Source organism: Platichthys flesus, chromosome 3 (assembly GCF_949316205.1).
Source record: "Platichthys flesus chromosome 3, fPlaFle2.1, whole genome shotgun sequence".
In the NCBI taxonomy this organism is placed as follows: domain Eukaryota; kingdom Metazoa; phylum Chordata; class Actinopteri; order Pleuronectiformes; family Pleuronectidae; genus Platichthys; species Platichthys flesus.
This window is the reverse complement of record NC_084947.1, coordinates 3,569,276-3,593,009: the sequence shown is the minus strand read 5'-3', so window position 1 is coordinate 3,593,009 and position 23,734 is coordinate 3,569,276. Positions and strand designations below refer to the sequence as shown.

At 44.7% G+C, this 23,734-nt stretch overlaps 2 protein-coding genes across 3 annotated transcripts in view; one reads left to right on the top strand and one right to left on the bottom strand.

Annotated features, from left to right (window-relative positions):
- Positions 1-273: 273 nt before the first annotated feature.
- Positions 274-3,102, bottom strand: xbp1 (X-box binding protein 1). Its single transcript, XM_062381427.1, is given in 6 exon segments — positions 274-1,367; positions 1,474-1,581; positions 1,584-1,640; positions 1,738-1,854; positions 2,174-2,270; positions 2,743-3,102. Coding segments are annotated over 6 exon segments (1,215 nt in total). The 5' UTR covers positions 2,967-3,102; the 3' UTR covers positions 274-755.
- Positions 3,103-19,348: 16,246 nt separating this feature from the next.
- The window catches only part of znrf3 (zinc and ring finger 3), a 61,473-nt gene continuing 57,087 nt past the window's right edge, over positions 19,349-23,734 (top strand). For both annotated transcript variants that reach the window (XM_062382158.1, XM_062382157.1), the window contains exon 1: positions 19,349-19,802. In XM_062382158.1, the coding sequence (XP_062238142.1) occupies positions 19,563-19,802 (240 nt within the window). In that variant the 5' untranslated portion in view covers positions 19,349-19,562. The remainder of the gene's footprint in view (positions 19,803-23,734) is intronic.

The following is a 23,734-nucleotide window of genomic DNA, read 5'->3' as shown; positions in this document are numbered from 1 at the left end:
GGAATAATCCATTTAACTTTTGTGTGGTGGTTGTTGTTTATGGGGCAAATCTTGGATTCTTTTTACTTTTCAATATTTGGTGCACAGATCTGGATTTTTCATCTTTGTGGGGATTAATGTGTTGCGATTAATTCTCGTTATCGGAAGTTCTTCCTCCATTTATATCAACTGTCAGAACAAGACAATGGTGTATATGTTGAGTATTCAGCCATGGTCATGTTGTTGAGCCCATTGGAGAACAATCCTAAAAATGACTGGAACAAGGAGACGAGATGCAATGCAAAAAGTTTTTTAATGCAGTAATTAGACTACAAAGAGAGCGGCAAACAAATTAGAAGATAGCGTTTTTATATGCAGACATAACAATGACTCCGAAGCTGAGTATACAAATAAATAATATATTTAAATGATCGGTCCCCATCCCCCCCCCCTTACAAATTTACAGAAATACTGAATCCACCCACATTTCATCTTTGAGTGACAAGATTTGAAATAAATCTTAAGATCCTCTGCGGTAATTAAGTGAGGCTAAACTAAGCAGTCATAAACTCCATATCCCACAATTCAATGCAGTATCATGGGTACAGACCTGCTGTAATACAAGGAGATTATGTGCTTAACTTTAGCCTGGATATATGTGGGAGCAGGTTGAGCTGCGTTCCATGTTACAATGAAGCCTCGGATGCTTTAGCTGTAGTTGATGAACACTACATGATAGGCAGGTATATTCTAAGTTGTTGGGCTGATGGGTGGATTCAGACACTGATAAGTTGGGGGAAGAGTTCGTTGGCGAACATGTCCTCCCAGGCGCTCTCCGAGCACAAGGGAGAGGACATGTCGCTGAAAGGGGAAGGGGGACCTTCGTATCCGGAGTCACTGTAGGTGTCCGCAAGGCAGGGCTCCTTGTCCAGGCCGCTGAGGGCCGGGGAGGAGGCCGTGGAGAAAAACTCATCCAGCGGACAGTGATCGTCACAGCTCGGGATGACCACTTCCTCCGGCTCGTCTTTGATGGACACGGCCTCCTCCTCGACCACGACCTGGACATCTGGGAACGCGGCCTCCTGTTCGACATCAATCTTCTCCTCTTCGTCCTCCTCCTCTTCGTCGTCGTATTCGTCGCTCTCCGAGTCGTTGCATAGCCCGTCGCTCACCTCCTCCACGGGCTTGGTGTAGATGTGGTCAAAGTGGATCAGTTCATTAAGGGCCTCCAGCTTAACTGGTGAGGCCCCCAGAGGCGCAGGTGAGGCGGCAGGTACTGGGTGCCCCCCTCCGACCAGCAGCACCTGCGGCTCCTGGCACTCCTGCTCACAAGACTTGAGGAAGAGCTCTGGGTCAAGGATGTCCAGAAAGCCCATGAGCAAATCAGACTGAGAGGGGGGGGAGAAAAAAAAAAGAGAGATTAGCCCGGTAACCCAATGACCTGATAGCAGCTTTGAAACAGGATTAAAACATTGTTGTGGGTCAGAGACTCACCTCATTGTCTGTAGTGTCAGGAACATGTGTATCCATTGTGAAGTCTTCAGATTTAGGGAGAGCTGGGCCTGCACCTGCTGCGGAGGCACACGTAGCCTGAGTGCTGCGGACTCAGAAGACCCGATCCCTAAACCTGTTTCGTTCACAGTGGACAACTGTACCTGCACCTGCCAGAGGAAGAAGAAGAGCGGAAGTTAAGCTCACTTCAAATTCAAAAACTAAAAGTGAACCACCCCATTCTGCCCCTTCTCGGCTCCATCTTACCTTTTCTTTGGAGTCGAGGGTGTCCAGCCCAAGTCTCTGTCTCAGCTCCTCGTTTTCTGTCAGGAGGCCGCTGGACTTTTCCCGGAGCAGCCGGTTCTCGATGTGAAGTTTCTGATTCTGCACGAGGAAAATGAACAGATGTTTAAAAACTCTGAACTGCAGAGGAAACTGCGCCATGGGGGAAAAAGAAAAAGAGAAGTCCATCACGGGACAACCAGACAGCGGAAGACATTTTCCACGTGCACATACATGTCCTCGAGGAGAAGATCCCCTGCGTACGTGTCATATCCTCTACACTCACTGCACTTCCCGTCTATACGTTCACACTCAAGGGCAAAATGCCAAAAACATGCACAGGAAAATGAAATTTCCTTTTTGTTCCAAGAAACCAAACTAGTGAAACTCCTGTTTACAGATGATTGTAGAAGATAATCACCTCCAGCTCCATCTCCAGGACCTGCTGCTCCAGTTCCCCCATCTTGGCCTTTTTCCTGTCTCTGGCTGTCTGAGCTGCGACTCTGTTCTTCAGTTTCCTGCAGAGAAAGACGAACAGACGAAGGGTTAATAGAGAAGCACCAGAAAGAGGAATTCAAATTCAGACTTGGCTGCGCAATCTCCGGCCATGTTGGTGCCACGCAGGCAGTCCCCCGCAGATCCCGGCCCCCCCGCTCAGAGGCTTTGGGGGCCGGGCGGGTTCACCCGGTCCACCGCGCTCTGATAGCGGGTCCACGGGCTCAAGGTCCGGGGACACGGACGATTGGGTAATTTACACGAACTCAAAGGCCGTTTTTAACAGATTAGATAACAGGGACTCATTGTTGATGAGGTGATATTAATGCAATATGCGGTGATTTCATTTAAAAAGGGGGGATTCGACCCCCATTGTCCCCGGAGAGGGTCGATATCTTAGGGCGTGTCCCGGAGCTGATTCCCGGAACAATGGCTGTGTCCTGCCCGCTGATATGTACCGATAAAGACGGCGTGTTTTTTGGGACTCAAACTAACCTGCGAAGCGCCTTCTCCTCCGGGCTCAGGTGGGTGAGCCTCTGCCTCTTCCGCACCGGCGGCCCCGCGGACGAGTTGGACTCCGAGTCCGACGACGCCGGGCTGGAGAGCGCCGGGAGGACGACGGACAGGGGCCGGCTGTAGCCCGCCGTCGAGCCGCTCGGCTTCCCGGATATGAGGAGCACTTTGTGGGTCGCCCCGGTCCCCGCTGCCACGACCACCATGATGTATCCGTAGGGAAGCTGTGTGGAATCAGAAATGACCGGTGATCCGGGTTTAATTTCAGCCGGATCCTGTGTGTTTTCTCCGGGTGCGTTGATCCTCGGGTCCCGGTGACTGTCAGCTGCCGGACGAGGGGCGTCAGAGAGTGTTTTCTACTATCGTGGGCACGCCTGATTGGCTGCCGCCTGCTCTGACGTCAAAGCGTTGCGGCCCGTGATTGGTCGACCCGCTGATGTAATTTGCATTTAAAGTTGCACTCCGTTCCTGCTAAACTTCATTTCCCATCATCACCTGTTTGTAGTTTGTTTACTTTCCTCTCACACATATTTCACTTGAGCCTTTTTCTCTTTATCAGGTCATCAATCAATTTCTTATTTTCATTGCCAGTGTTCACGGCTAAAGAAAGAAGACTAAAAACAAAAAGTAAAATACAAGACAATACAAACTTTATACATTCAATCGATCAAGTTAAACCCTATTATCAGGGGAAATAACCTCAGAAAGAGTCACATGTGACCGATTGTAAAATAACAGTTGATTTAATTTCAAAGGTGCAGTGGTTGACATTCGTATCAAATATAGTAACAACTTTTAACTCTGTGGAGTGTGTGTGAATAGTTAAGGCACTGTGTGTGTATCAGTTGTTTCACATATTTCCGAATCAAGTGCAAACCGGCAGGAAACCAGATGTGCAGAGGCTTGTTGGTCATGACTGCAAGTTTAGAGGACTGATGGTAGAAACGGATGTTAAGTCTGGTGGAGCGTGCAGCCCTGCTCCTGTACCTTCTGATGGTACCAGAGTTAATTGTCCTTGATGATATTGTTTACCCCCCGCAGGCACCTCTGTGCCCTCCGCAGGCATTTTTGATTTTATCAGACATGTTTAGGAAACTGATATTCATGAGTGTGTGCTATAAGGTGAAGATCCAACTTAAAATCTGTATGTAGTGAATTGAATGTTTTCTTGTTAAGGGACTGCCCCGGGGAAGTTTGACATTTCACAGTTGACCTCTTTTGAGGGAATGTCATAATCCCTGTTCTCGATCTTTTACAGTATTATTTCCTCATTCTTACTGTACCTGTCCACTAAAACAAAACCAGCTGGGCCACTCTGAAAGCTTTCCCTGAAACGATCATTTCCCTTTTCCTGTAAAGGAGTGTTGATGAAGTATTTGACAGCTTCTCCTTTGTCAAATGAGGCCTTTCAATTTCCATTTGTCTTGATAGAATGTTTTCACACCTTTTAGAAGTAATCAGAGCAACACAGAGCATCTGAGAACATCAGAGATTATTATAAACGATCCATTGATGCACATATGATGGAAAATTATCATTATCTTTCTATAATTGTTGTTAAAGAAATTACTGAACAGGGAAAAATACGGTTTTATTCATTTTGATATGACAAACTAAAGAGTGCATTTTTTAATACAGTAAGAAATCAAAGAAAAAGAAAGAACAACAAATAATAGGTATAGAAATAAGGAGAAAATATAATAAGTTTGAAGAGACTATAGGGTTTATTGGACCCACACAGAATTATACATAATATACTTATGTCAAAGTACTTGACAATATAACAAAATACCAGTGAATATGTAGATAGCAACAGTCATAAACCACTCCTACGTGATCTTCGAGCACAGCAGGAGACTGGTTCAGCTCACATGTAGTGAAATGAGACCCTCAATATAAGTTTATGGACATGTATGCCATCGCACAAAAACTGTGTATGCCTTGAGGACTTAGTCCACAAACTGTCTCTTTGGTCTCAGGTGAAGGTGCCATCAGAAAGCAAACAGGCCTCAGTCACAAACTGTTGAGAAGCTCCTCTTTGTCCTCAAACAGGAATCCAGACACATTCTCCGGCCGCCGTGGTTGTTTACAGCTTGGTTACCATGTTCCCCCTGTGGTCCGTCACCCCAGGAGCAGTAACTACCGCAGCCAGAACAAACAGCGGCCTGTTTGCAGAGCTTTGCTGCAGAATCAACATCTGAGAAAGTGAGAGTTGGGGTTTTACGACGGTGTCACAGTGTAGTGTAGTACTGAAGAGAGTCAACAGGATTTGAATACAGGATGTCCTTTATTTGCAGGGAATACGTCTAACGGGTCAAACTCTGAAACGACCCAGTTCTAATCCCCATCTATAACTAACGCTCCTGAATAACTCATATCACTTTGATACCGATGAACACAGGAAGCATTCGTGTCTCCACAAGCCCGGCAATAAAAAAGGAAATACCGGCACCACTGCACTTCCTCATGACTATTTTCTAATGTCAGGTTTCTTTATGACACTCGAGAGAGCAAACAGCCAATGAAACATTTATAAGACACTCTACCCTTTAGCCATATGATGAAACAAAAGTTATTTTTGCTTTGGAATGTCACATGGTGGTGGGGGGGGGATGTCACGTCGCGGCGAGACAAGTGTCATATTTGCTGTCGGGGAAGTGGCCTCCTACATTTGCATAGCTCTCTATAGTTTGTGAGATAAAGGTTTGACAACACGAAATAATTCAAAAACTCTCTGTGGAACAGCCAGAGGGTTTTTTCATCCAGTCGTTCTTCTCTGTCACTGTGGACATGTGCAGGGTGACGGCTAAAAGTCAAATAACTGCCTTTGTTCACTTAAAATGCAAATCCTGTGCTTTTCAACATCACATAAAATGCCCCACTGACTCATGATCCACCTGTAGTTGAAAGAACATAAGGTTATGACCTCAGAGTTAAGCTCTGTAAGTGCTTAATGGAACAGTGCTTACAGGTGGAACAACACAATGTACGAAAAAAAACACTTAACGCTCTCTGAATTCAAGTGTCACAGGAGGAGAGTTAAGACACTGGGATAGTCTTTGCCGCCTGACTGGTTTAAAAGTCTCTGAGCACACTCGAACTCACCCTGGACCAACACAGACGAGAGCCAAGGCTCTCCCTGGAAAGTCTTATTTATTCAGACCAACTGTTCCGAAGAAGAAGAAACAGAGTCAGCAAATAACCACACGCAAAAACCTCGTCAAATAAGCTAGTGAGCTATAGGACCTATTAATATGTGGCCAGTTAACATAGTTTTGAAAAGTTAGCTTTTTCCAAAGTTGTATATTTTGTTTAATGCTCCTCAGGGCCGATCATTTCCCTCAGCTTCTAATCTGAATTCTAAACGAAGCTAACGAGCTGTTTAGCTGATGCACAAGTGCCTGATACCTCTATTCTCTCAAATGACCAGCAGGGGGCGACACCACTGGTTGCAAAGATAAGACAGTTTCTATGAGAAAAATCACTTGAATTATCACGTCAGTAAATTATTGAGGATAATAAAGCACAGTATGCATTGGTGTGGATACTGTGTGATTGTCAGATCGTACCGTCCAGTGGGTGCAGGTTGCTGGTGTAGGTGGTCAGGCTCCACCCCCTGCTCCTCCAAATACGGTTACTTCTGGTATTAAAAAACAAAGATGGCGCTGATGCCGAACTCCAGGTTTCAAAATATCCGTTCACAAACCAACTAGTGTCACCTTAGACCTTTGAATTGTGTATTTTCAGATGACATCCATGGTTCAATTACACTAGAATATATCTTTTCAGACCCAGATTCTAAATTTGTGTTCTTTCTCCTGACACATTGAAGCCTGAGTAGTTTGGGTTTGATTTAAGTTTAAGCATTTGTAATTTTTTTAGGGTTATAAAGCTTCAGCAGAACTAATTAGCTGAATGACAGCAGCTCTGTTATGGATAATAAAGTCAAGCATTTAAGCATCTGGCCTCAAAGTGAACCCCAGCTGCTCTTTATTGTTGGTGTAGGGAAGGAAGGAAGAATTCTATTTAAGCTTCACCACCATCACCGGGATCAGCGGGCAGAGGCCGGATTTAAAGTCATATAATGTTTATTATAAAGGATCATTTATGCTGCATTTCATGTTCTGTATATGTATCTAGTATCGAGTGCAATACATTGGCAACAGGCAGTGCCCCTGTTTGGTACAATGCATTCTGGGTCTGGCAGCTTATGGTGGTTACAGTTTGCATTTCTTAGCAAACTGAATATTGCTTTACCAGTTGTCATGGTGTCTAGTTCATCTACTATAAAACTGCTGTGGACGTCTGAGACTGTTCCACCATGTTTCAGCCTTTTCATAAGATCCATTGTTAACGGTAGCCCGACCAATTGGCATCCTGGCAGTCCCCCTTTAATCAATGGTTACACATCCTGGTTTCAGATAATCTTCCTCGTGGGCCCGGAGAGCGACTGTCTGCAAATCTATGTATAGTCTGCAACGGCTGCTAGACTCTACACTAACCAGTACTTAGACACACACACACACACACACACACATCCTAGAATGCAGAAGTGAGGATTCCTGCCTGCAGCTCTAAGTTGGAGCCTGTGATTAAAGAGGGTGGATCCCAAAAGCAACAGTTTAAAATGGACCGAACCCAAACGCAGCGGAGGAACATCTCAGGGTGTGTTACATTGTGCACTTCATCATCCAGATGGTGACAGGGCAGCATAGTTAGATTGAATCAGGCCCTCCAGATTAGAGCTGCACCCTTTGGATATTCAGACTAAAGTGCTAAATCCCGAGCGTACTTACGTTTCTCTCCCAAATACAAAGACAAATATTGGGCACCGGCAACTTTACTCGCTGTAACTGCTACTCCTCTCAAGCATCATCAATCACCTGCACTCTGCAGTAATCTCATCTAATTATAACCTTGATTAAAACATAGCATTAGATTAAAGCTCGTCTCAGCTGCAGCAATCATGATTCAATCAGGAACTAAATACCAGTGCATGTGTAACTAAAGGCTACTGGTTGCTTCACACGGTCTGTATTTCCTTAAAGAGGCTTTGTTTCTACTGTGGCATTCTGGGTAAACAGCAACGCCCATGTGTGCTCATCGGGGTTGGCACGGGTGTTATGGGTGGTGTTACAGGGCAAACCCGGATGGACAATGGAGGTGATTGGGGTCACACCCTGGGACAGCAGCCAGCTGCGTGGGGGGGGGGGGGGGGTCGATGTGTTTGACTGTTTGTCTGTTTGCCTCTACCTCCTCCCCATCCTCCTCCCCCCCGATCGCACATCTCGCTCCCTACCCACGATCCACTGGGGTGTTTATTTGGCCTGGAGCCTTCCCATACCCTGTATCTCTATCTCCTGCTCGGGTTAGGGTTACCCTTTCTTTCTCTTTGTTGTTGTTTTCTGCAATTTCTACATCAACAGAAAAACAAACAGGAATTTATTTGAAATTTCTTCACATTTTCACACTGTTTCCAGCAATAATTTATTTAAAAAACAATTTGTTGCACCATGAATCAATTTAAACGGCGGTTAGCGGAGTAACCATCTACACTGAGGGCCATTCAATCATTTCCACCCTGCATCCCGGTGCTGTGCAGGAGTGAGAGCCCAGTCAGACACTTCACTTCACTCCATATCTCCTGGCTCACTCACTCACTCCATTCTGAATTCTCCACAACTGCTCGTCTTCAACCGGTTGGCTTTTTATCTGAGTGTGTTCGAGTGCATGTATGTGCGCGCCAGCCTATCTGGAGATAAGGGGTGCACCTCTTTGCATGTACATATCAGGCAGTAAAGAAGATCAGAGAAACACTCAGTCGCTCTCAGAGGTCCCTGCTGTCAGATTAAAGAAACCCCTCCTGTCTTTTTACTTGAAACCATCCATTCCACAGTTTCTGCTGCAAACGACACATCCACCATTAAACAAGAGACATCATAGGACAGAAAACCACCGAACCAAATATGTCCTCCGGAATAAATTGACCTACATCCCGACCAGTGGCACTGTGCTTGTTGTCTGTCCTCTCTGTGTTTGTCTTAGAGTCTCTGCAAGCACTTTGACCTCCCTGATAAGCCGAGCTTTGTCCCTGCAGAGAGCTGACATATCGCTCTTTTTGTTGGACGGGCCACATTTCCGCAGCTCTCACTGTACTGGCAGAGGAACAACAACAAGTCCCTCTGCCAGCAGCAGCAGCACTGGGGTGTTTGGAGAGAGGAGGGCGAGATGCTGCAGGAGCCACAACACGACCTGTTGATGCTTGGTGCTCACGGTCTTAATGTGTGTACTCAGGAAATAGATCAAATAGATAATTAACTATAAATAAACATAGAGAAGAACAAGATGTGTTGTTATGGTTTTGCATTGCTTTGTTTATGCTATAGTATAGGAAACATTTTTACCAACATATTTGTACATTTGTATATATGTAAATATTATTACTATTATCACCTCCGCCAAGGACATAATGTTTTCAACCCTGTCCCGTTGTTGTGGTTTGTAAAGATAATGCAAAAACTGAAAGATGGACGAACATGAACCTTGGTGGGAGGAGGTTTTATGGGTCTGGAGAGAATCCTTTAAACTTTGGATCTGGATCAGGAAGTGGATTTAGGATCTTCTTCTTCCTTTGATTTCACATGGAATCATTTGAGGAGCTTGTTGAACAACATTCTGAAGGCTGATATGTATCAGTGTGTGAAATAAGGTGTAGCTCCATTGAATGTAAAGGACTGTTGTACCTTGGAGGATGTATCAGCTCTACTTAGTCTAGTTTAGTATGTTACAGGATGATAAGTTATACTATAGGAGACATTTTACAAACATATCTATACCTTTGTATTATGTTTTTGTCCTGTTTTGTTGTCTTTTATTTTGTGCCCCTTCAAAATAAGTATCACACCTGGAATAACAACTTCAGGCACAAAAACAAGTGAAAATGTATAGAAGAGTATTTTGAGCCAAATGAGAGTGATTTATAATCAGAAAGTATGCAGGAAATGATAATAAGTGTATTGTGTTGCCAATATGATGCAACATTGATCTGATGCAACACAGCTGCAAAGAGGAAGACCTCAAAAAAAGCCACATTCAACTGATACTCATCACACCATGTCATGTTGGTGCCTGTCACTTCCTTTAATCTAATCCCACACGGTTATCTTATAGATATCACACATGTTTGAACTTATTGAAGTCAAGCACTTTGTGTTTTAGCATGAATTATTATTATAAATATTATTAGTAGTAGTAGTAGTAGTAGTAGTAGTTTTAGTAGTAGTTGTAGTAGTAGTTGTAGTAGTATTTGTAGTAGTAGTATTGACATAATGTCAAATCTTTCCTGACCCCATTAAAGTAACGATGAGCCTGTCAGGGGTCGATACACAAGCCATGTGTCTTACTGCCCCCTAGTGTCTGTAACAGCACATTACAAATATCAAATAAAAACCTTACTTTAGAAAGGTTATTTTAATTACAGAAGGAATTTAAATGTAATAAACAAAGTTAGTTTTGATGAAAAGAATAAAATGAATGAAAAGTAACGGTTGATTTCTTATTCAGGTTCATATTGAGAGATCCTTGTGTGAGCTCATCGGCACCAGCTCATTTCTGCCTCCTGGTGGAGAGGTGATGAACATATTCTCTCATTCTTAAAGGTGAGGTAGTTTTATTTACCCCTGATCTTTTTTTCAAATTTTGACATATAAATATAATGTATTAAATAGCCTCTTTTCTGTTAACAAAATTCTATATATTTTAATATATATTTGAAAACTTAATTATTTTGTCAGCTGCTGATTCCAAAGTCAAAGATGAACTTAACATGAAAACTACAGCAAACAGAAAGATGCTCGTCTTACAGGAATTTAGCGGTTTGTTCTCAAACTGAGCTGAAAATCTACTTAAGGTCAAATGATTCCAACTCAGTGAAATGATAAGTGGATGAACCAGCGCTTCAAACAAAGATCTGATTCTCCTGGATAACTGAATTTGTGTCTACCGGCTACTGGCTTTGAAGTCCCTTTGATATCCACTTAAACTAGATCCTACACTGTGAGTTTCAGTGTGTGTGTCTGTCTGTGTGTGTGTCTCTGTGTGTGTGTCTGTGTGTGTCACCACCACAAAATCAGCCTAAAACAAAATAAGTCCCTCAGACGTCAGAGGGACCCAGGAGGGGAGGCGATCTGTTTTCAGTCATGGTGAACCACATTCCCCCCCTCCCCCCCATCCTTACATCCCTACTGCCACCCGACCACTGGATGGCACTTGTGGCAAAGTGTTGCACTGTGTCAGCATGTCCTCGCACGCAAACCAAAGTTCTCCACTCTGAGAGCAGGGTGATGTGCAGACCTGACTTTTCATCAGGGGATTTAGATGTTTTGGGGATTTGCTGCTGTGACGCATTGTTTTCCTCCTCTGGGGGGGGGGGGGGGGGGGGGGGGGAGTGCCCCTGCAGCCAGAGGCAATAAGGGAGCCATCAATTGGAAGATGATTGGACCATATGAAAGAGAGTGATGGGGAGTTAGTGAGGGAGAAGAGTCAGGAGGGACGAAGAGGAGGTGACAGGGGCTGAATGAGAATGAGACTGAACGTGTGAGATAGAATAAGAATCCCACTGAGCTTCTGTTCCTCTAAATAGAGCTCTAACGTTAAGAACTTTTTGAGACCAAACTTCTTCTTATTTAAGTTAAGAGACAAATCTTTGCTTCACAGTTTTAGTAACTATCACTCAGTCCTGCTCATTTTCTGTTAGGACGATATATTCACCAACAAAATCACAGACATAAATACAATTCAGCATTTAAATAATCACCAGTACTATTTTCCATCCCAACTTAAACAAAACATACAAATGTCTGTGTGCATTTAGCAGAAATAGGCTCTAAAGTAATGAGCAGATTTTTGCCTGATAAACCATATTTTAAAACACACATGGCGTGATTTTCAGACTCCAGAGGGTTAATTACAAAAATATTGGAACATGAAACATAAGGAAAACTTTAATATTTAGCTCTTAAGTAAAAGGGATTTGATAATTTTGACCGATAAACACTTGCAGATGTGAGACTGGTATTGATCCTCTCCTCCAGCTCCTGGCAAGAAAGTGAGTGAGTGCATTGGATCGTACTGTCGCATGAAAGTTTCCCCTTAAAACAGCAAGACTCAGAAGTTCAGTTAAACTTCTGCTGCGTCGATATTTTCCAAACAGCTACCACAGAAACAGACCCCTGTAATTTATGTTGGTGATATATGCAAGATACATACGTGTAGCTTTAATAGCTGAGATTTGTAAAGTGGAGGAAGTCACTAAACATGAAAAAATAGACATGCTATTTTGCACAAACACACACACACACATACACACACACTGTCCCTAAAAGTTGTCATCTATCTCCTGTTTATCTAATTTCACTCTTTGATCGTTGATGAGGACGTCAGCCTCCAACCTTTATCCCCTTTTCTCTCTCTCTCTGTTTTTCATCTATCATGTTTTCTTTTTTATTCAGAACAAAGTTTCTACATTAATTACAGCCTGATCCTGAGAAAAAAGGATATCTTAAGTTTATGTTTTATTTTCAGAAATGGAGGCAAAGTGAGTCACCATGTTTGTTGAAATCACTTTCCCTTTGCTTTGCTGTGAGTGCGTGTGTTTGCGTGTGTCTGCGTGTGTGTGTGCGTGTATGTGTGTGTGTGTGTGTGTGTGTGTGCGTGTCTGTATGTGTGTGTGTGTGTGTGCGTGTCTGTTTGTGTGTGTGTCTGAGCGCAGATTCCATCCATCCATCCATCCAGTCTTTTGAGAACATGTTCACGCCTGTGTGAGTGTATCAACATCATATCCCCCCCGATCCTCCTCGCTCCTCAGAGCAGATTAGCAGAACTGGATCTGACTGAAATGGCTTTGAATTCTCCAAACCCCCCAAACTAACCTCTGGGAACATACCTGTTCTTGCAGGCCTCAAACGTACAGGTGCCTCATTTCAAACGACTGCAGCTCTCGTCTCTTTTACTCTCCCTCGCTCCTTCTCCTCTCTCATTTTCTCTCCCCCCCCCCCTTACGGCTGCAACATTACCCCTTGACTGAACCAGGGGGCATTTTGAAATACCTCCCCCTGGTTCAGTCTGCACTTCAAAGTCCACTTTCACCCTGGAGCCAGATCCGAAGGGAAAGCAAAGGGCCCGGCCCCTGAATACTTTGGCCTTCAAAGCCTGTAACGTTTGGTTAGGAGCTGTTTGAACACCCTTAAAAAGAAGAAGAAGGTGATTGATGCTCTCGTTTGTCCACTGTGCAGTTGATACTGTAATTATAAATGTCTGACCACAACGTCAGACACACTAAAAGACTTTCATAAAGAACTGACTTAGCTTTTAGGATATTGAGCAGAGGAAGCTGCTTTTTGTGATTTTTTGATATTGATTAAATACAGGCAAATATCTGGAAAGATTATCATTAAATAAATCGATTTTGTAGTTTTGGTGTAAGAGAAATATTACAAAATAAGTGAAAGTACAAAATTTACCCAAACAAAGTCACTTATTGGCTTTGTCAGAGCATTTAAATACATCTCATGATTTCAATCAGCATAGAACTGTTAAAGCACCTTTTTTCTCCTATTTAATGTAGAAAAGGGGCATAAACAATGCAACACAAGTTGTGTTGTGTTAATTTGAACTTGCATTAACTGACTTTTTGGCCACTTGGAGACAAGGTGTGAACTCAATGGGTGTTGCGGTTTATGAGGTACAACTCAATGCTAAAATGAATGGAGTCCAATGCAAAATCCCTGTGGTGGCTCTATTTTTACAAGGTAATAATGTTAAGTTTGTATTTAAATAGTTTGAGAGGTGTCAGCTCAACTTCACCAAACTTGTTTCCACTTTTCTAGAGGTAGCTATTTGTGTTGCTTTTGGAATTTATCCAGTTATATATACAGACGTTTCTATTGCTCGTCCAATCCTTATATATAAATGAGGGTAGACTAAATAAAAGACCTCTCTGTATAATACAATAAAGTTAAACCTCTGGCCTTCCCTGCAGATAATTCAAAAATAAAACCAAAGAATTCTCATGACAAAGACAGCAACCCATTTTTTGATAAAAGATCAGAGACGTGTTCGTCAGCCTGATCCCTTCTGGTGGTACGACTTGTTGGATCATGACCAGAGTCGACAAAACACACAAGTAGCTGTTAAGGGTCAGAAATGGGAGAAAAATCTGTGAATTATTTTAGGTTAAAGTGGTTTGGATCGACACTCAAGGTGATGAAGCCCGATGTCGAGCGTAATGTGCAGCTGAACTGTGATAATTGCTCGATGGAGTTTGGATGCTCAACAAAAAGCTTTCACCCACATTCTGAAAGAGACAGTGTTGTACAGACAAGTTCTGTGGTGAGCGAGCTAACTGCTAAGAAGCTGAATCCTCATTCCGAGGGAGGCTCTGTGAACGAGGGCCTTGTTGCTGCCGCAAACACAAAGTGAAAAAGCTGCATTTTCCTACACGGCAAGAACAAAAGCCTGTTATGAATATCTGAATAAGTGTGAAAAGCCCCTTTGGGCAAATTGGAAAGAGGTCTCACGACATGAGAAATAAATGAATGGGACTGAACATATTTGATAAGCAGTTTATTGTGGAACTTGCTTAAGTGCCTGAAAACACACAACACAAAATCATTGAGCTGCAAACTGAGGACAAGCGCAGACCTTTCTCCAACAACCTCACTTTGCTCGATTGTTCTGGAAACTTTCAGTGTCCTGAGGATTTTACCATTTAGAGGAAACATAGGTGAGAAGCTAGCATCTCAGTTCTGGTAAACCTTTAACTTTTCCGGACTGACCAGTCACTGACCACCTGGAGAAGCAGCAGCGAGTAGCATCATCATCTGCATCATCTGACATCAGATGCCCCGTGAAGGAGAAGCACTTCCTGCCATCGCATCACGAGGTTAGTGTGATGTATGTGTTCATGGCCCTCAGGGATGTTATTAAAACCTTAAATACCCTTCAAGAGGACACATCTTTCCCTGGCTGTGTTCTATCATTTTGCGCCTGTCGTATTAGACAGTACTAGTGTTGGTAGGTGTTCCTAATAATCTGCACTTAGAAGAAATGTGGGCTCAAAGCTAAATGGAACTTTACCCTCTAGGAGTTATGAGCTGAACATCTCAGATGAACGGAAACTTGTTGGGCGCCTCGAAGTCGGGCGGAGCAGCAGATTAACAACTTCTGATAACAATCGATCCCTTTCACATTATCACATGATGCCAATTCATACATTGCTTTATTTAAATATATTGCTAAAAGCCACTTAAATCTGTTATTATATAGAAGTGTTATTATGGGGAACACTCAACACTCCACTTCTCTCTCTGCTGGTATTTTTCCCCAACGTCCTCTCAACTTCTAATCCTCTGCCAAACACTTCATGAGAGTTTTCCCACTGGGGTTTGTGCAATGACATCATCGCAAACATGCAACATACTCCGAGCCGACTGGAGTCAATAGTCATGGGGAAAGCATCCCCCCATAATCTGGGGGCTGCGGGGCCCCCTAATTGCTTTATGTAATAATATGCTGCAGTGATGCGCTCTTCTGGGAGCCATGAATGTAAACGCTCCCCCTCCTCATCATCTCTTTCCTTCATTAAAACATAACGTCAGCACCGTGCCAACAAAGGGACAATTCACGGAGGCTGAGAGCCCGGTTGGTGCACATCGTACTGCAGTGAGGGGCTGATCACACACTCAAACCTTCCCTTTGGGTATTATTAGTAACCCATGATCTGGGGTTTATTTCATATTTATTTATCTATCAGGGAAAGTCATTTAGGGACAAACCCTAAATCACAGTGACACGCAGGACGGACGCTTTACAGGAACCACGAGCATCATCGCAGTCGTGCGATAGTGACGCGTCTAAATCTGTAAAGAACGAAGTAGCTTGAGGAAAAGCTGGAGAGACACGTCAGGACTTGGACACAGTCAACAGATAAACTTCCAGAAACAAGTAAATCAATAAAAGGCAGGTGTATATACGTGATTGTTGCCACATTTGAGATTCGGCTTAAAAAAAGGGCATCAATGTCATGCAACAGGAAACTTTGCTATGGAAAGATGGACGACATGACTGCTTCCCAATAGTGAAGCCAAAGCATCTTGATTGCCCCCTGGTGGCTGGCTGCAGTATATATCATAAATCCTGCTTCCTCCGTGTTAGTGAATGGGACACAGAGCCAAAGTTTCTGTCAGTTTGGATAGTTCTCATAACACCAATGTTTGCTCTAGTGTTCATGCTTATTTGGTACCATAAAACCAGTGTGAAACGTCATGATTGACAGTTGAGTCTTACTCATGATTGGTCATGTATGTTGGTTAGACTTCGCAGCTGCAGCTCCGCCCCCTTATGGCTTCTGCTCAGTCTCTAGCTCTAAATGTACAAGATGGCAGCGTTTGTCGTTGAGATATTTTGGCTTCATTTCTGGATCGTGGGCGGAAGTTGAGACTTGTCATCCATCTTTATACGCATTGTGCTCTAGCTGGGTTCATACTCCAGGGCGGGAATAGAAGTAAGACTTTGCTTTACGATAAACACAAAAAAAAAGAGCTTTGGAATATCACGTGAAACTTCTCAAAGTGAAAACCCGACAGACTTCCCTCCTCACTGAACAGCCTGTTGGAAGCGATGGCAGAGTAATGCACTGAGCCATCATCCGTCAGAGTCGCTCTTATCCTCAGCCTAAACAAGCGGAACAACTGATTCTTCTCAGGGAGTTTAAACACCGGAGCGTCAGGAGAGGATCCACAGCTGCTAACATCAGGAGGGAAGGGGGGGGGGGGGACAGTTTGTCTGGAAAGAAGTGAAAAAATTCATCATATGTCTTTTTCAAACTGATTCACAAGGGCCAGAAAGTCACCAAATAATCAGCATACTCTTGTAAACACTGGATTTAAGTTGAAGGAATGTAGGAAAATTAAGTTGCAGCTCTCGTGGATTTAAAACCAGCTGTGACCAGCAGAGGGCAGACTTGCAATAAATGAGGAACTGAGTGTGCCTCTCTGTGACCTGATGCATTTCTTGGTCCATTAGTGAACTGATGAAGTAAATCTAATTCAATTTCATCATCCAGCTTCGTGCCTTTAAAGTCCAGTCGGATTCACTCATTCCTGTCGTATACGTGTTCAATGCGTGTGTGAGAGAAACCGAAACAGAGAGGGTTCAGTGTCACGAGACAGATCTGGGACATGTGGTGTGGATCAGGATTCATAAAACAAAGAGAGACGTCCAGTGTGATCTGTAAATTATTGTCACGCTGCTGAAGAACTTCCAGAGTTTTGTCTTTGAATTGTTTTCCACGCTGCTGCTTCTTCTTCTTCTTCTTCTTCTTTTCTTTTTTTCTTCTTCTGAGTCCGAACACATGTTGACCATCATGCTTTCTTCCAGAGGCGGCTGCATTCTTGACCTAAAAAGTCCTCACAGTTGGTTTTCATAATCACACTGCCACACAGCTGATAGCAAGTTGAGACCTGGTGGCTTCCTGGGCTGTTTTCGAGTGTTTTCTTTGCAGCACACGAGTTTGGTGGAATCACTGTGGTTCAACTCTGAAGGGAGAGATGGAACCCAACGTGGTACGCTCACTCTTGGGTTGACAGAACCGGGCATGGTACGGTGCTGTGAGCTCTTTCCACGGATTGTTGAGTTGCACAACCATTCAAATTGTCTCCTTTTGTAGGAATACAACAATGATCGGTGTGTTTGTTTCGATGTCCGTTCGGGACACAGTGTGCTTATCTGCTGACACATAATGAACTATCTCTCAGTCTGAAAGAAAGAAATGGCAGAAGAGGTTCTCCGGGTCCTCGGCGTCCATGTTTTTACACAATACGCTGGTTTATTTTTTTTGTAATCTGAACAGAGACTGATTGAGAAATAACTGCAGTAAATCACAGCAACACTTTGTTTAAAAGAGAAATACTTTAACGAGGATACTAATACAACTGGTGTTCATCAAGAAATAAACGATGAATCGAGAGCTTGTTCTCTATCGTTACCCTCAGATTCAGACACTTACTGAAGAGGAACTTACTGTCTAATGACATGCTAACATTTCGAGGTTTGTAAAAATTGAAAAGAACCACGATTCTCTCTTCGGGCCTGGCTGGATGACGACGACTTTGAAGATCAAAAGCAGCAGTTAATCTGAGAAAAAGTGATCTGCCTTGAACTAGAATGACCTTGTACCTCCGCAAAGGCCCGACAGTCCCCCTGAATTCCAGGCTAATGCCACATTACGTCATCTCAGCTACACATTAGTGGTGGTTACAGATTTGTAGCTTCATTTGTTATCCTACAGCGGCTGGAGAAAAGCACATCCCCACATGACACCACATCTAAATCCCAGAGATCCAGACTTTTATTGGGTTCACCAAAATATCTCGGATTCTTTCATCAAGATCCACAAATCATTCTCTGGGAAATTGGTAAAAATGTTGAGGAAATACAGGCCCGATCTTGCAATGGTACGTAAAGTGATAAATTGTTCCGTGGTTTCGCAATCTGCGCCAACATTTATTGGGTTCCTTCCCCCCCCCCCCCCACCCATTTCCCATCCCTCCAAGGCTCGGTACCCTGGTGTTTGTTGGATCTTGTTGACGAACAAACGAACATGTTGCTGAAAACACATCGTCCTTGGTGGTTTGGAAACAAGTTTCCTCGGATACTGTAATGAATATAAAGGAATGTAAAGATAGATGTATAGATAGAAATTATGGCCCCTTTTAAGATATCTTTAAATGGTCAAGTCCTGAAGCGTTAAGAAAATTAAACTTAATTCACACAAACTTAATTTAAATGTTTCCACAAACATTAAGAGAGATTTAATAGAGTTTAATAAATATATAAATATAGATTTATAGATGTATACATGTATCGATGTATATATGTATGATGTAAATATGTATAGATCGATTGATAGACAGAAAGATAGATGGATCAAAATGCTACAAAATAAAAAAATATTAAAGTGTATTGTTATTGTATTCAAACCGAGATGTTTCGAACGTGCACCTCTTGAAATCTGATTGAAAAATTAGCCCGGTGAGGTCCCACAGCCTCCTGAGGAGGGTGGTGTTTGTTTTAAGGTGGTATGACAGCCTGAAGCACGTCAACCTCACACAGAGAGAGAGCGGAGGGCCCCACGGACAGGCGAGGGGCCCCGGCGGAAAAAAATTAAACTGAATTAACTCAAACTTAAAGATTTCTGGAACAACACAACCCCCCTTCCCCTTCACCACACCTCCTCTCCGGTTCCCACCATGTACCCCCAACCACATCCCCCCCCCCCCCCCTGAGTCTCCGCGGAGCCTCCTTAACTGAGCGCTGCCACTTTAGAATGAGAGAGCGGGTCAGGGGCACCGGTGGGTGGGGATTGAACCCTTTTCACAGAGAGACAGAGAGAAAAAACTAAAAATCACGTGTCTGGAGATCAAAGGAGATCCGCTTTGTAGAGGAGGAGGAGGAGGAGGGTGAGAAAGAGAGAGAGAGGGGGGGGGGAGAGAGAGAGAGAGAGGGAGGGAGCAGCCTGTGTGATTGACAAGAGGCGCAGTGGTGAAATAAACACGCGTCGGTCCGGGCGCAGCTTTTCTCGCGCAATTGCGACTCTTTTCTCCCGTTTTTTTTTTTTTGCGTTATTTTTTTGACGCATCGCCCGCAGCACGCGCGCGCGCAGCTCCGACTCCGCGTCGCCCTCCCGCGACAACACTTCGTCCGCGTGAAATTATGACCCGATCGGCGCAGAACCAGCCGGCAAGATGATGGTTTCACCGGGGAGAGGCTCGCACCGCGTCCTGCCCGACCCGGTGCTCCTGCTGATCCTGGCGGTGGCCGCCGCCGCGCGCCTCGGTCCCGTCTCCGCCAAGGACACCGCCTTCGTGGAAGTGGTCCTGTTCGAGTCCAGCCCCAATGGAGATTACACCACGTACACGACCGGCTTGCAGGGACGGTTCTCCAAGGCTGGAGCAACGATCAGCGCGGAGGGGGAGATCGTTCAAGTACGTGGAGAAAGTCTTTTATTTCGAAAGGGTGGTTGGTGGTGGTGGGTTACGGGGGGGGGGACTGACAGGCTGCAGGGTCCCGGGCAACGCTGCCTGGACCCCGGGTGTAATTTCACCGAGCTGCCCCTGCGTAAAACTTTTTTACCACGGGGGCTCTAGTGTGTGTGCATGTAGTGTGTGTGCATGTGTGTGTCTGTTTGCGTGTGTGTGTGTGAGGATGGTACCGAGCATGCAGCATATGCGGTCACAAGATGGCTCCTATCTTGTGGAATTCATTCACAGTGAAAACATGCTCTTGCAGGTTAGTTTGTTGATGAGTGCGGATCAGCCCGAGCTCTTCTCCCTGTGTGCATCCACGTGAAGCTCCTCCTTTTTTAAATACAACATGCAAACAAACAAACAAACAAGCAAACAAAAATATAAAGTTTACTTCCACCGCCTCCTAAAGGAAAAAGTTTGCAAACTTCCCCCCGAGCAGTGCCCGGGCTGCAGGCCACTGTGTCCGGGCTCGGGTCGGTTGGTTTACCCGCATCTATGGCGACTTTGTTTGGGGCATTAACTTTCTTTTGAAATGCAGAAAAAAGTTTGATTTAATGATGTTTGTTTTTATTCAGTGAAGCAGAGTAAACTGATCCAGAGCCTGTGAACGCGGCTGCTGCTTGTTTTTGATGGTGCATGTATTACTTTGCTGGTTTAAAACAAATATATATATATATGTATAACTGAATCATGGAGGCGACCCCCCCCCCCCCCCCTTTCCCCTCCTCCACCATGTTTTATCTCCCCCCCCCCCCCCTCCAAAATGACAAGTGCACTGGACTGGAGCTGCTCACATAAAACCATTGGATTGACTCACTCCAATATTCAGCTTTTTCTCCAGCGCCAAAGTGTTTATTTGAAGTTTTTATAATTCTCGCTTAATCTGCTTGAGAGGCTGCGAAGAGAAGAAGAAGAAAAAAAAAAAAAAAGATCATGTGCCAGAGATTGAACTTTTCATTTCCTGACCTGTGACTCACTCTGTGTGATTTGAAGTGTGTGATGGAGGCACAAAGGAGGTAGAGAAAGTGTTGGTGTGGTGCTTATGGCTTTGATTTGGACTTATGTGATAGAAGTTTGGAAACTGAATGTGAAGGTGGGTGCATGGGGGGTGGGGGTTGATCCCCAGGAGATGAAAGTCGAGGTGTCGGTGTGCGAGAACAAAGCCCAAGTGAAGATAGTTGACATTTTTTTGCAGGGGGAGTTTTCATCTTTTCTGTGAAACAATTGAACTCCATGAGATCACTGGTTCATGGTGGGAGGACTGGTTTCAATGAGGGGCAGATCTCAGGGGGTGGGGGGGTGTTTACAGGCTGCAAATACTCAATCGTGTGTTTTGTTTTGCGTCATGTTTGCAGGAAACAACTTCGCTGTAGCACCTCAGAAGCTCTCGACCACGAGGCGTCATGTGCAGCGTGTAAAGTCGGTGACTCATTTGCACGTTTGTATTTTCTGACTTCTGCAACAATGGCCGCCGGCATCAGCTACATCTGTTCCGTACACAACTGCAGTTTCTTTTCTGTCTTCCCCCCTCAAAACTCTTGATTTGACAGAAAGAGGATTCGTGGGGATCAAATTAGGGGAAACTCTGCACAAAAACGGCCCCTGTTTATACACAGTGACGAGCATTCGGCGCCACATGCTAACCGCACAGAAATGTCGGACCTCAGCTTTACATCGAAAAACCACATCTATTTAGGTTTGCTTTCTTTGCTAACACAGCGTCTGACCACTTAGAGGCAGCTTATATTTTGTCAGGGCTATAATGAGGGGCAGTTTGTCCAGCGCAGCGTGCTATCTGGAATTTCTTACAGCGTATATTCCACCAAAGATTTATGAAAAGCTGAAAACTGACAACAAACGTAAACCAAACAACCTGAGGAGTATAATTTTAATTCCGGTATCACATTCCATCCACTGGTAAATTCTATACTTGTGAAATAACATCGCAGTAATGTGTTGGGAAATTGCTGCGGTGTTGTAACGGATATAGTTTTACTCTGGATTTGGGTTGAAGATGATTATTTAGGTCCCGGTGCGTCGGGTTGTCCGCACTGACCTCGGCCAGCGTTGCACTCGTCCACTTTCTGCTCGAAGGCTTTGAGCTCTGTGAATGGGGCCCTTGATTTGGTCTGTCTGAGGTTTATGGGGCCTTCTAGTTCTCACCTCTGCTGTTTGGACAGAGCCCTGAGGGGTTTGCGTTACCATGTGTGTACAGTAGTGACCAGACCTCAGCAGGTACAGGTTCAAATACAGGGGAAATGGGGTGGGGGGGGGCCTGGCAGTGTTCCTGAGCAAAGACCCGACCGCAATCGTGCTCATAACACTCCAAGCTCGCTTTTGCTAATTCCCCAAAGCTAACACCCGCTCAGCGCTGCCTGAAGAGTGCAAAATGTGGCACATGCTGTCGGGGCCAAAAATAATAAATTAAGTTCATTTGCTTCCCCCTCTACTGTAAGAGGGAGAGTGAGGGGGGGGGGGGGTGACGATGAAGATCGGTGCCAAACCCAAGGCTTCCCAAGCCCCTTCTCCTATTGCTCCACTTTGACTTTGTAGCAGCAGAGCAATCAACGTGTCCTTAAATCAATCTGTCAACAAATAAGTTGGAGTGTGCATCGAGAGACATTTCCCTAAGTCGACTTAAAGCGAGTATTTATAGCAGCTGCACTTGTTTGCCTCCTGGCCGTCGGAGCACCGCAGGTTGACCCTCCTGCCGGCTTCTAAATTGTATTCACCTCTTGCTCCAGATCGAAATACTTCCTGATTAGCCTGGGATAATGAAAATGTCATGGTAAAATGAAAAGGCCCAGATAAGTGTTAAAACCCTTCGAGTGAACTCTCCACTGAAAAGCTTTGTTTTCATATTTCACGCCGCGTGAAAGGTGACGATGTCCTGCGTCACCTCCCCACACATCAGCAGCGTTAGACTTGCGTTAAGCCTGTTAGCCGGGGCAACAGTGGCATGACCACATCATCCCCTGATTGAGTCGCTCAGGTGTAAACACGGACACCGGCTTTGGCATTGGTTGACGAGCTGATGCTTAACAGAGTGAAAGCTCTCTACCTCCAGATGAACTGATAATCTCATTTCGTCAGACCACTCGTCGACGTATTTCTTCACATTCACATCGTTATTGATGATGCTCGCTAACGCTCGCCGGATCCGAACGCAAGCGACGTGAAGGGGGAAACGCCATCTGCTGTGCATCATTCTCCATTATCTCTCCGACGCCAAATCGTCTTTCCCGTAGCGGGATGAGCTGTGATGCGCCGCGTGACCGCACATCTGCCTCTGATTTCCAGCAGGCCCACGCTGTCAGCATGTGAGTGAGGAGCGGAGGCAGGGACGTGGCAGGGGCACCGATGGGACCAGATGGAACTTGTAGCGCAGTCGGCCAGAACCAGAGGGAATATAATGTGGCTTTCACCTACTTCCTCTCTAGAGAGACACAGAGCATCTCCCTGAATCCAGCTTCAGGAAGAAGACAGTACAGAGGAGCTGTGTCACCTCTGAACTCCATCTCCATGTGCATGACGTTCCAGTAACCGTAGAAGAGGAGACTTCTTGGTGTGGTGGTTGGAGGAGCTGTTTTTTTTTCTGACTGGATGTGCCGGGGGAAAGTGGCGGTTTTGAGCTAAGACAACGATGAGCTTAAATACTGGAGCTCCTACCTTGGTGCTGGCAGGAGTTGTGTCGCGCTGCATTTAGACTATAATGAGAGCTTTAGTGGTTTAAGGCATCCAGCGCGCTTTCTCACCACAGGCTGGAAACCCCAAGAGGCCATAATGGGCCGGTCCCAGACGGGAGGTGCCAGGGACCGGGCCACTCCCAGCGCCAAAGCAACAGTAGCAGTACACAAACGCTGGTTTAAAAGGTTAAAAGTGCTGCTCCC